General features: G+C 46.0%; 1 protein-coding gene across 6 annotated transcripts in view; it reads right to left on the reverse strand.

Moving 5' to 3' along the window:
• Positions 1-13,718, reverse strand: part of ARHGEF6 (Rac/Cdc42 guanine nucleotide exchange factor 6) — a 99,621-nt gene that overhangs the window by 64,688 nt on the left and 21,215 nt on the right. For all 6 annotated transcript variants that reach the window (XM_035009284.1, XM_035009310.1, XM_035009303.1 and 3 more), the window contains 3 exons: positions 5,226-5,310; positions 2,937-3,058; positions 1,466-1,667 (listed from right to left, as the gene is read on the reverse strand). In XM_035009284.1, coding sequence (XP_034865175.1) covers positions 1,466-1,667; positions 2,937-3,058; positions 5,226-5,310 — 409 coding nt within the window. The remainder of the gene's footprint in view (positions 1-1,465; positions 1,668-2,936; positions 3,059-5,225; positions 5,311-13,718) is intronic.

Below are 13,718 nucleotides of genomic sequence, written 5' to 3' on the forward strand. Positions count from 1 at the left end.
TGGGGGTCCCAGGCAAGGCGGCAAGTGCTGTGGCCTTTAATTTGGCAGATGAAGACACTGAATCAAGGAACAAAGCTAGTGTGAATCTGGAAAGTTAGAGAGCCTGACCACCAGCTCAAAGTAATTGAAAGATGTAGCAGGGGTAAAAATCAGCTGTGAGAATCATCAAAACCAAGGAAATTCCAAGCAAGGACTGTGAAAATATTTCAGGGCTCAACAGAAACGTCGGGATTCCCAATAATGAAAAATGCTAAGGGGCGCCTGGCTGGCTCAGTCGCTAGAGCGTGCGACTCCTGATCTCGGGGTTGGGAGTTCAAGCCCCACATTGGGTGTAGAGTTATGTAAAAATAGAATCTTAAAAAAATGCTGAGAAGTCTACACATACACATATAATTATAAATCCGTTAGCAAACATTTATTCCATTAAAGGAGATGCCCCCTCCCCACCCCCACTGCCCTTAAATGAACGCACAACCCAGAAAGTGTGCAGATTAAACTTTCTCTTAAATGCTTTAGGGGAAAAAAAGCTCCTAACAGTGGTTATCTGGGGGAGGGTGCAAAGGAGAGAGGAATTCGTATTATCTACATTACACGTCTCTGTAATGTTTTAATTCATTTACAGTGAGCCTGTAATTATATTAGTTAATAGTATTAATTTTTAGGCATTAAGAAAACAATAAAGACATCTACGAAAGGAAGAAAATGCACCGAGGAGCTAACTGCTCCTCAGTAGGAGTAGTACATATTTTGGGGAAGTGAAGAGATACAATAGTGGGAATAACTGAACACTATGTTATGTATACTGTGACATAGCTTTATACATCAGGGCTCTTTGGTAATATAGGCAGGGCCTACTTTCTTAAATAAGAAAAGGCAAGGAAGTTACCTAAGAAAGTTCTAGAAAGACTACTGAAGAATTATTAGATTTCATTCTCTGGATATTATTATGAAAGAGGATAAGTAGTTAGCAGTATGCAACGAGTTAAGGACAATCTTCAGAATCAAAACGGCCAGACAGCTTGCAGTCCTACGGTTGTTATTTCTCGAACACATCTCTGAGGCATTTAGACTTAGGTCTGCTTAAAGGGCTTAGGGCTAAAAAAAGGAAGTTAGCACATGGCCTCTCTTATTATTGTTTTCTACCATGGTGAGTCTTGGAGCAATGTAGTCCATGGGCCAGAATTAGTAGATAGAACGGGACATAGTTAAGGTGGAACAGTTGTCTGAGCTTTGAATTCTTTGGCTTTTTTAGGCTTTTGCTGCCTTGATGTAATCTAAATACAACTTTGTTTCAAAATATCTAATCACAGATTTTTTCCCCCCAGTTCTCTTCTACCCTTATTGTTGGCATGCATGCGCAAATACAAAGAGTTTCTGGGAACCAATTAAAACTATAAGATTCGCAGCAGGAATACAAGAAAGTACAAGAGTCACGTTCAAAAAGGCTTTTAAAAGATCCACTTACCACTGGATTTAATTTCTCGGACATAATTACTAGGGAACCAGCCTGTTCTGCCATTTAATGTGCCTTCCCACCAGCCTCCTTCTTCCACTCTGGTGACATAAATGATGTCCCCTTTACAAACCGACAGTTCATCTTCGTTAGTCTGCTTAAAGTTGAATCTTGCCTTTACTATCAACTGATGGCTTCCATTTTCTGTCATCTCCTAGAGAAACGAAAGCCAGATTAAGCAGCCCTCTAAATGGGGCAGGGGCAGAAATTAAATGAATTGAGGCAAATAAAGTGGGGTGAGCAAGGATGAAACCCCAGGTCTACCTCAGTCTTGAGTTGTTAGCTGAGGAGTGGGACTGGGGGGTGGGGGGAGGTTAAGAAGCTGCTCAGAAGCGCATGCAACCTTTTGCATTTCTGAGAATGTGTGTTTTGAAGGGGGTCGTAGCTTTCATTTCTCTCTCCCTCACCAATGACCTGAAGATACTTGTTTAAATGAGCCGGGAAACAGAGTAGAATGATAAACCATTCCACCCTGCCTCTACCCAACACACAGACACGGTCTTACATAATTACACGGCCAAGATTAGGTACGAATCCACCCATAACATCTGCCTCCCACCTCCCGATTGCTAAGAATATCTTAAATTGGCTAAGATTTAGTCATACGCAAACATCAAATACCCCACTGTTACCTGAGTCGGGATTTGTTAACCTGTCATGGGCCCCTCTGAGAAGCTGATGAGCACAAGGGATCTTTGCTCAAAACACAGCCCCAGAAGTTCACACGCAGGAGATTTTGCATCCAATCTGAGAGGGTCCCAGGGCTGTGGAACTGTAGTGTTCATCAGCTCCTCAGAGGGATCGTGATCTCGAAAGGTTAAGCACTTTGGAAGTAGTTAAAGTGCCTTGGAAGTAAGAGCTCCTGATGGCTTGGAGCAAGTGGGTGGCTTCTGACAAGGAAGAAAGTCTCTAGTGAGCAGAAGACAGGCGGTTCCTCCCAAAGAAAAGCTCCCGTCAAGACCAAATGCAAAGATAATGGGGCTACAGCCCATGCGGGAGCTCCTCACAGGCTCCCTAGGAATGCAAGGAGAAAAATAAAACGGCCATCACGATGGTGAGAGCAAGTAATAGGTATTGACTGCCTCTGCCGTGCCAGGCCCAACCTCATTCCCCTAAGAAACGACAGCAAACTGCCATCCGGAAGTCGTTACCATGACTTCCATTTGCACAGCCTCCTCCACCACACGACTCACTCGGTTCGTGGAAGGGAAAGAACTCTGGGGCTTTAACCCCGGGGTCTCTGACCCTGTGGCCCACAGGCCTGAACTGGCACTGGGTTTCAGGGTAGTTTTGGGGGCGACGCCCCCGACACACAGGCCGGCTATCTCATCACAGATGCAGAGGAAACCGGGACTGGGGGCGGGGGGGGGGTCTCATTTGACGGATTCCAGAAGAGGCAAGGGGAATTGGGTTCTATACTCACCGCCGCCTTTGACTGCCTCTGCAGGCCTGGGGCTGTGCTAACTGTTGTCTGCGGGTTGGTCTGAGTACTGTTAGCAGCACTAAGAGAAGAGGAACGTCCACATGGTCTCTCTGAGAGCTGATCTGTGAAAAGAGGAAAAGGCAAGATAAAGGGAACGGCTCATGTCAGAAACACAGCTACAACATCACATCATCCTCCGTGGGACATTATCAAAGCCCCCCGGGGCCGTCCTCCTCACTGTTACCATTAGGAACGTGCCCAAGTGTATTTCATTCCGCCCCACCGCCACCCCCTCCAGTTTGGTGGCCAACGTCCTTCTGCGGAGCCTTACTGGCCATTGCTGTCCAGTAGAATGAAAAACAGCGACAAAGCCACATTTTCGCTTAACCCATTTCCCTACCACTCTCCCCTCTTGAACCAGTTGCAACAGCATGCCCTGTTAGCCAAGGCAGAACTATATTGGGTACCAAACAGCTGTTTGTGGCTCTTATTACTTTGAAATATTTCAAACTTCTCTCTTTGTGTTTTGGCCCTTAACGGGGTGGTTCTGTCTTCCTCGTAGGCAGCAGTGCGTGTGGTGTCTGTAATGTAAACTCTCCCCCGGAGCCTGGGGGTGGGGGGTTGGGGGGGGGGGAGAAGGCGCATCGGAGAGAGAATGTGTGTCTGGGAGAGATGCAATCTTGATACCAGGATTCTTCTTCTAGAAAATCAAACTCCAGAATCTTCTCTTCCTTGAAACCTTGTGAAATTCGATCAGACCAGCGCTGAGCTGGATGTTTTCCGTGTGCTCAAGAGAGGAGCTGGCTTCTTGACAAATTCAAATGAGGGTTCTTTTCCTCTCCATTTATTTTTAAAAGACATAAACTGCAAAACTCTAAAGCCCAAACATTCCCTAGGCGACAAGCTCAGTATCCAAGTAATTTCCTTGATGCTGTGGGCTTTAACTTTCACCTCCTTGTATTTTATAAATATCTGTGGCAAGGGAAGAGACTGTAAAACTTGCTAGCAGAGTTTGGCAAAGGAACGTATAATTTGTATGGCATAATGTTAGAATTATACGATCCTCCCTGCCCAACACTGGGTAGTTGTCATGTGTGTTAAATATAGTTACTTGAATTAGCTGTACTTTCTGCTATACGCCTTGCAATAGCTCAAAAGCATTTTTTTTCCCAAATAGCAAAAGAACAACTCTAGAGAAGTATTTTTACACTTATTGCTATTATATACAGCTCTTTTGACTAAAACTATAATTACTTGATAGCTTCCTAGATGTTCCATTCTATTTGGCAATTGACTATATTGTCTGCTCTTGTTTGCTAATTGTTTCACGTGGGTAAGTTGAGTCTCCCTAAACAGACAGTCTGTTCTCAAGGGCTGGGACCATATCTGCCACTTCCTTTGTGGCGCCTGGCAGTGTGGGGCACACAGCCTATTGACTCTCCAAGGGTATGAACAGCAAGAGTCATGCTCGGGCATAAGGGTCCTGGGGTCAATCCGATGGGGGCTGGATCCCAGCTCTGCCACTTTCCAGCTGGGCAACTGTGGGCCTGACTTCCCTTATCTGTAACATGGACCTAATAATAATACCTACCCCCAGAGTCGTTTCAAAGATGAGACCACTGATGGTTCTTAGAATTGATTAGACCCATGGTGAGGGCTCAACGCATTTTAACTCGGGTTATTTCCACCCAGCTGTAGGTAAGATGCTGTGTCACAGAAGGAGTGAAGTTATACTCCAAGGTATCAGCGTTTTCTTCACATTCATTAGGATTTATATTCAATATCTCCAATGTGGTGGCTATTAAGCATTTAAATAAAAAAAATACTCTTCACTCACTATGAACCTGAGGTTTCATTTCCAGAGCGAGGTTACTGACAACTTCCTTTACATGGATGGATACACACAAAAATCTATGAGAAAAACACATCTGTAGGGGGGACAAGGAAGTAACAGCTATCTTCTGTAAAGTTTATGAAAAAGAGAACTGGTCTTTTCCTTTTCATTTTCTGTCTTGTTACACTCCGTTGCTTATTCCGTAGCTTCGAACGAAATAGTTTCTTGGTTCTTATCATTATGTGAAGGGCATTACAGTAACATCTGTGAGAGGCATGTTAAAATCCTCAAGTATGAACAACTAAAGCATGTGACACCCACTGGGATTTATTTTCGAGGAGAGGAGCAATCTGCCCCATTTGAACAGTCCTGGCCACGGCTGGCTCCTAGGGGAATGAGAAGCCCGTGGGTCCAAACATGTCACGCACCACTCATAAATCACAAACCCTGCTTACCTTCTGTTGCTTTGTTGACAGCTAAAAGAGTGCTCAGAACCTTGGAGAAGTTGACCCCTGAATAAAGGTCATCAGGATCAAATACCTATGAGAAAAGAAATTGAAATTGTCAGACACTGTAAGGATTCAACTCAGCAAACCAAACTATCAAACGGCCACTTCCTCCGGCTCTCAGGAGACAAAAATGTACAAGCCGAGACCCAAACCTCTGTATACCTTCGGGAGAAGTGAAAGCAGCAGCTGAGCCACCCAATGACATGTGGCAGGCCATCGGTGAGTCAGAGCGAAGCGGTGATGGGAAATGACAGCCAAGCTGAGAAGCCAGGCGCTCGCCTGACCTGAGCATGTCAACACTCAGCCCGGTTCCAGGAAACCCGAATGCATGGGTTCCAGGTCATGCCCGTCACCTACACAACGGCCTTACAGTCCGCCAAGAAGGTGCTGGAGCCTTTCTGAGATGTTTCCAAGTGCGCAGTTCAGTCACCGGCTTCAGTAGGGCCACCGTCCACACTGCCTTGTCCTCTGCTCCCTGTCCTCCCTGCTGCCACCCACTGGGTCCCAACGGCCTGGAATCCTAACTCCATGCCGCCCAAACTTTTCCAAGGCCTGCCTTTGGCTCCCAACCTCGGTTCCTGGTTTCTGCTGCTTGACCTTGCCCCTCTCAGCTCGTCTTCATGGATTTGAACCTGTGCCGGCTCTTCCTGGCCTCAGGTGACTTTTCCAGATAGGACCTCTGGCCTCGCGAACACTGCTCAACCATCAGCAACAAATCATGAAACAAATACATTTCACTTTGCCTTCATTCTGATATGCCACTGTCCCTAGGGAAGACACCAGTCAGCTGTTGTTTTAAATACAAATTAATTGTTGATTTACAAATGTATTCCACGTATGAAAACGTATGGACAATTCTTCTAGTCTCCTATATGTGTATTTGAAACTAGAAGTATTCTCAAACATAGGCACAATCTATGAGTTTGCCAGCCAACAACGTAGATACACTTATCTATAAGAAACCCATGTTCTGGATGGAAATGCACCTTCTAAAAACATTTCTTCCCAGGAGGTCTAGAAGTTTGAATCTTCTCTTCCCAGATGCAGTGATAGGAATAAAATGTACCTTTTCATGGGGGACAAGACTGGTAATGGGCTTTCCCATTAGATAGAGCCAGCCGTGTCATTCCTAATCTGCGTGTTTTCTGGGAGCCACGTCAAGGCAAAATTTTCTCTTCTTTGTGTACATATTCTTCAAGACCTAAACTCTGTCTCTAGAATGAAAATATACAGTAGCCATTTTTTTTTCAAATTGGGAGGGGGCATCAATATAGATAATATAGATATATAGACAGATACAATATAGATATATAGATCAATATAGATAATATATGCAAATGTGAGCCTATAGAAGTCTGCCTATTCTGGGATTCAACGACTGTACTATTCGTTTAATCAATGAATGTTTTGCATTCAAACAATATGACTGAAGAACCCAGTCACAACTAAAAATGACACACTTGGGGCGCCTGGGTGGCTCAGTCGGTTAAGCTGCCGCCTCTTGATTTTGGCTCAGGTCATGATCTCGGGATCAGGACTGAGCCCTGCCTCAGGCTCTGTGCTCAGCGGGGAGTCTGCTTCAGGATTCTCTCTCTCTCTCTCTCTCCCTCTGCCCCTCCCCCCAGTCACATGCACGCACTCGTGCTCTCTCTCTAAAATAAATAAACCAATCTTTGAAAAAATAAAAATAAAAATGACACACTAATCTCCTTTTAGTGAAGGGGTAATCCCAATATTACTAAAAAGCCAAACGACACTACAGTCCAAATATGTTTCTGAATGCTGCAATATAAAATTCAAAGTTGTCCAAGAATAAATGCGTAGGCATTCTGCTTTAGTTTGCCAAAGTCTGGGTGAACAAGATACAACAGACCCTGGAGAGAGAACCTAGTATCCCAGAGGATTCCAGATTCACTGAACCTCCCTTAGAGCACATCAGTGGGAAAGTGTTAACGACATGTATGCCAAAATGGTAACAAAGCAAAAAATTCAGTCGTTTTTAGCCCATAATTCCTAACGGGAGCGTGAATATGTGTGTGCGTGTGGATGTGTGTGTGTTGGGTAGGTGTGGTGGAGATGGGGAGAGCCTGAAATAAGAAGCAGAAGGAAATGTTAGCAGAATGAGGCAGGAGAGCAAAAACGGTGATAAAAAACCTCTCCCTTTCTTTTTCTGTTGCTCCTTATCCAGGTTAACTGACTGCCCAGATGTGGCAACACTAGCGTTATTCACTTATATGGGCACTTGGCTGAAATTAAGACAAATAATCTGATCAGAAAATGAAACGTGCATCATCAGCAAGAGTCACTGCAAATGCTTGAGGGGAGCTGCCTGGACTATACAGAGTTTCCTTTTTAGAAAAGCCCGATACACTAGAGTTTACCCACGGACACTGTTTTTCTCACTGCAAGCCTATTCTGTAGCACTAGGAGCTACACAGGAAGGAGCTGGAAGAGGCCTCTAGGGAGGAGTAGAGGAAGCAAAGCCTAAGAGTTAGGATTTCAGAGCGGTGGAAAGATTAAATATAACCAGGAACACTGTCCACAGCACCACACCCTTCCAAACCCCAAACTGCATGCTAGTAAACATTCCACTCTGGACTCTGCCTCCATGCACGGAGACCGGTCGCCTGCTAAAGCGGAAACATGTGGAGGGAGCACAACACGTTCAGCTGTTAATAGTCTTTTAGACCTTCATGGAAATGAGAGGCATGAGACCAAGTTTAGAGATGATGGTGTGAAAAACCTAAAGGCACTGGTGCCCAGCTGGGAAAAAGCAGAATTGTCCAATGTGGAGGGGGTATGGGGAGAACAAGGAGAAGTAGGCTGCGGGACAGGCCACTTGCCTCGGACTAATCCCGACCATTTATACATACAAAATGGAGAAGCAATTCCCCTTTTCTATCTGCAAAGCACTGGGGCTTCTGAAAGGAAATGCAGATTTGCATATTTACGTTGCCTGTGCTTTTCCAACATGAAGCCGTGATGATACTCATCTTCTGCTACGCTGTGCAAGCCTCACTAGCCTGTTTAGTATGGCATGAAGCTGAGTCCCAGATGAGCGGAACTTTCTCTCTACCACTTGGGTCCAGAAATTAGCTGGTTCGTTTCCAGTTGGATCTTCCAAGGTCAGATGAACAGCAGGATTCCCTCCCTCCATTGACCACAAACAACCGTGATGCAGACAAGAAAGAAAGGATTGCTTCTCAGACTATTGCTAGATGCTTTCAAGGTCACTCCTGCAATGGGATGAGGCAAGGTTCAAGGATAACAGCAACAACAAACATTTACTCTACTCTGGGTAAGCGACAGGAGGGACAGAGATGAAATTTCATGAAAGATGGTTTTGTTTGTTTGTTTGTTTGTTTAAGTACTGTTGACCCTTGAACAATACGGGTTTGAACTGTGCAGGTCCACTGACACATGGATTTTTTTCAATAAATACAGTATAGTACCGTACATGTATTTTTCTCTTCCTCCTGAGTTCTTAATAACATGTTCTTTTCTCTAGCTTACTTTATTGTAAGAATGCCGTATATAATACATATAACATGCAAAATACATGTTAATTGACTATTGATGTCATCAGTGAGGCTTCTGGTCAATTTACATAAGGCTACCTAAGGTCCAATTCTACATTAGCAGCTGAACTCAGACAAGACATTTTGTTTTGTTTAAAGATTTTATTTGGGGCACCTGGGTGGCTCAGTCGGTTAAGTGTCTGCCTTTGGCTCAGGTCATGATCCCAGGGGCCTGGGATCGAGCCCCGCATCGGGCTCCCTGTTCAGTGGGGAGTCTGCTTCTCCCTCTACGCCTCCCCCTGCTCATGCTCTCTCTCTCTCTCTCTCCCCCACACACAAATAAAATCTTTAAAAAAATAAAATTTTAAAAAACATTTTATGTATTTATTTGAGAGCGAGAGAGAAAGTGTGTGCATGGGGGGGAGGGGCAAAGGAAGAGGGAGAGAGAATCTCCAGTAGACTCCTTGCTGAGTGCAGAGCCCAACGAGGGGCTCGATCTCACAACCCTGAGATCAGGACCCGAGCTGAAACCAAGAGTCGGATGCTTAACTGATCCCACTACCCAGGCCCCCCACAAGACATTTAATCTTTAAATGTTTCTGCACATTTTAACATTTTGGATATCCACAATGACAGCAAAACTTCTTTTCCATCCACTAAACACCAGGTGTTAATTCAGAACGGTTAGGGATCTGGCAGTATAAGTTTATATTTTCATGGCTTTACATATAGACCCTTTTGGAGTAGTTTTCAGTTTCAATATGTAGGCTATTTTATGACATTCTCCCTAAACTGACCAACACAAGGAAGCACATGAGAGGAAAATCTCCAACCCCCCCCCTGCTCCATTCCCTCACTAATCTTACAGGGACAGGGTCCTGATTTCCTGAGCCCCTGCTATGCGCTGACACCGTGATTGCAGATTATATATATATATACACATCTCCATTCATTGCACGTGATTCTCCCAGCAAGCCTGTCATGTAGGTACAACTATTTCCCCCATTCTACAGATGAGCAAACTGCACTCCGAGTGGTTAACTCACAAGGCAAGAGATCCAAGAAAGTGCTCTGAGGGGCAGTTTAGCCCTGTCTGCATACTTTCCACTGACATGAGGCATTCGAAAGAAGAAAAAGAGATCTGCGCCTTTATGCACAAAAAGCAGTCCCTTGCTGCTGTCGCTATGATCCGCGTCTATACCATCTGCAGCAAGTCTGTTACAACCTCTAAGATGACTAATTCCACTAATCGTATGACAAGCCTGTCTCCAAGGGGCCGTGCCTGATTCCGGCGCTGGCCTTCTCATTTCAAGGCCCGACCAGACCCGGAAGGCACCTGCTCCTGCTTGCGGGAAGTGGGGGAGGGCTGCACCGAGTTACCCCTATTCTATCTGTTCATCTGGTTCCACCTTGCAAGCCGCCGTCCATGTTTGTGAGGTGTCGGCTGGGCGGGGGTCCAGCCCGTGGTTACAGGGCCACGCTAAACCATCCCCTGGCACCTTGCTCTAACCATCTGAGATAACCAGTGACAGCCCTGGCCACATCCTTGTTCAGAGAAGCCACACCGCATACTCGTTCGGAACAGGGGACCATCTCTAAAGTCATGGGGCTTTGGTACCATTCAATCGACTTCCAATTAAAGTTAATTGAGGGTTTGGGGTGATCACAAAAGGCTCCGTCACTCAACTGTTAAAATCTCATCAGCTGAAAAGCAAGGGATTCAGTGGAACCACATGGACATAGCTTCTGTTTCGGGCCCTTTAAAAAAAAAAAAGATTCCAAATATTTTAAGAACATTCCATGTCTCCCTTGTTCCTGCTGAATAAAATCTCAAATTAACTTAGCCCATCTTGAATCGCATTCTCCAATTCTCACAGCTGAGCATGCTGCCTCTGTTAACCCCTGAACTTTGGAGGAAATGTCATTACAAAATGCACCAGAGCAAGCAAATCGGAGCTGCTTAGTCATATTTCGCTGGGTGGCACTGCTCCTGGCTTTGTGAGCACAACAGGGATGCTGCCACATAGCTCCCCCTGAAAGCAGTCACAACGTCAGCAACAAATAATGCTCTTAGCTCAGAAATGGCACTCAATGAGCCACTGGTACTCCCCCTTCCTAGAATACGGTGGATGGCTTTTGCATTGTGCCTGGTTTTCAATAATAACTTCCTTGACAGGGAGCAAACTTAAAGAGAGCAAATCCTGCTCTCCACTCCTCTCTTGTTTCCTTCCTTCTCTCCATTTCAGCCATTCAGAGTGGCAACAACATCAGTGTCGGCAAAGAGCTCCGGCGTGAGGGTCAGGAGACCTTGATTCCAACCCTAACCACGTTCACAAAAGGCCACTGCATCAACCAAGTGGCCAATTCGCTAATTTCTGCTCAAAGAAATAGACCATTAAGAAGATTGGATAGTCCCATTTTATGGCCAGCATATCATTCTCTCCCAAGAGAGAAATCTGCATGGTAAGCCAAACCAGAATTAGAAACTTGTTGGATAGTATATAATCAAAGCAAAGGGAGTCGGGAATATCACAAGCTATTGTAATTACTACCTGTTTATAAATGCACTTCTTCAAAATGTCATTTTAAAGATGACCTACTGGGGCGCCTGGGTGGCTCAATTGGTTGAGCGTCCGACTCAGTCGGTTGAGCGTCCGACTCTTGATTTTGGCTCAGGGCATGATCTCAGGGTTGTGAGACGGAGCCCCTCGTTGGGCTCTCTGCGCTGGGCGTGAGAGTCTCTTTCTCTCGCTCTTTGGCCCCTCCCCCATCTTCCCTCTCTAAAAAAATTAAAATTAATTAATTAATTAATGGCCTATTTATAAATTCTGGCTCTACCTTGCTGCCACCGCCTAGTGGCACTTGGCCTGTGATTGTGGACAGCTTTAACCAGTCTACGTTCTTTTGTCTCTGGATTTATATAGTGTCATTTTACGTAAGTAATGTGTGCTTCTGGATTGCCTGGACCTTATAGAATCCAGAGCCAGCAAGTTCAGCTCCGTAGAGCTCCTACGACCGGAGCGAAGATCTGAGTGGAACCCCTCATCGCTCACACCTCATCGCAACATCACCAGATCCTCTTCCTGATGGCCACTTCAGAATCACCAACACCTTATGGCCTCCATTCTTCCTCGTTAGCACTCCTTTAGGGGAAAAAACACTTTCTCCACAACAGGGAGTTCTCTTCAATTGAGTACTTTTTTTAAAGATTTTATTTATTTATTTGAGAGAGAGGGAGCGCACGTGTGCACAAGAGAGCACAAGCGTGGAGAGCCAGGACCCTGGGATCACCACCTGAGCGGAAGGCAGATGCCTAACTGACTGAGCCACCCAGGCGCCCCTCTTCAATTGAGTATTAAGTGTTCGGGAAAGAGCGGAATGAACAAGGAATGACAGAGGTATCTTGGCCAGGACGGCCACAGGATTAAAAAGAGAAAAAGACAGAATAACCGGCTTTGGATAATTTCACCAAGAAGAGAGTAGGCATGGGCGCCTGGGTGGCTCAGTTGGTTAAGCGACTGCCTTCGGCTCAGGTCATGATCCTGGAGTCCCGGGATCGAGTCCCGCATCGGGCTCTCTGCTCGACAGGGAGTCTGCTTCTCCCTCTGACCCTCCTCCCTCTCATGCTCTCTGTCTCTCATTCTCTCTCTCTCTCAAATAAATAAATAAATAAAATCTTTAAAAAAAAAAAAAAAGAAGAGAGTAGGCATGAAGGGAAGAAAAAGATGAAAAGCCCAGGACAGGAAGCAGGGCGCCTAGGACCAGGCGCTGCTCAGCCAGACGCCATTGCGGCCTGCCCCCCACCTCCCCCCGCACTCCTGTCACTAGAACCTTTGAGGGAGCTGCACTGGCTGCCCGTTTTGAGGGGTGGGGTGGACGGGTAATTCCTCAGCTGCCAGAACATCTGGGTGCCAGACCAGGGGGTGTCCTCCCCAAGCTCCTCACCCCCACCCCTTCAGGGAAGGGGACTTATTTCCTAGCGTTCCAAATTGGAATGCGGAACCCATTTTCCCAGGGACATAGGGCCACATCTGCCACTTAGTGTGTGAATTCTACAGCTCAGCCACACTTATTAAACAGGCCATTGTGGGCCAGCCGGAAAACTTAACCAGCACGTAGAACCTGATTTCTAGGGGGAAAATGTTTTCTGTGTTCCTAACAGTACCTTACAAATCAACTTTTGGAAAAGACTCCGTTTTACATTGAAGAATGCCGGGTCGTGTGGTCCCAAATTAATGTCCACCTCTGTTATACTTTCTCCTTGTCCTTTCAAATAAAGGATGAACAATTACCCTGGACACTCCAAGCACTCTTTAGTTTGGAACTGCCCGTGATTCGAGAATCAAGTGATACACAGGAAGACGATGAGAAGAGCCTCAGAAATGGTAACAGTTGACAAGTCCCGCCTATTTAACGGGGCCAGCCAGTTAAGGAGGAGATTCCCACGGGAAGACAGGGCTCCTGCTTTCCCAGGAGTCTGCTAGGGCTGGAGCCCGGGAGCCTAGCAGAACCAAGGGCTTTGCTATAGAGTCCATGCACAGGAGAGATTGGTGTTAAATGAACGCCACACAAAGATCAGGGAGGGAGGAGGGCCATGAAAAGAGGAAGCACTGCAGGCTGCTCTCCACGGCAGCTCCTCTAGCCGGTTTAATCTGCTGCCTTCCAGAAAGTTCTGCATCGCCTTACCCTAAGGCTTCTGTCTTCGGAAGTGCCCCAGCCTCCCAGTCTGTAGAGATGCTGCACACACTCGAGCCTTCAACCACCTACCACTGTAATGTTCTCTATTTATTCTGTGGGTGTTAGGATTGGCTCTGGATTTCCAATTAGAAGGCGGGCTCTTGGAAGCCCAAACTGGCCCCCACAGACCCAGCCGGGGGTTCAACGTATGTGAGAGCCTCGATAAATAATTATTCACTGGCTG

This window comes from Mirounga leonina, unplaced genomic scaffold (genome assembly GCF_011800145.1).
Source record: "Mirounga leonina isolate KUSES-001 unplaced genomic scaffold, KU_Mleo_1.0 Mir_101664, whole genome shotgun sequence".
NCBI classification, from domain to species: Eukaryota; Metazoa; Chordata; class Mammalia; order Carnivora; family Phocidae; genus Mirounga; species Mirounga leonina.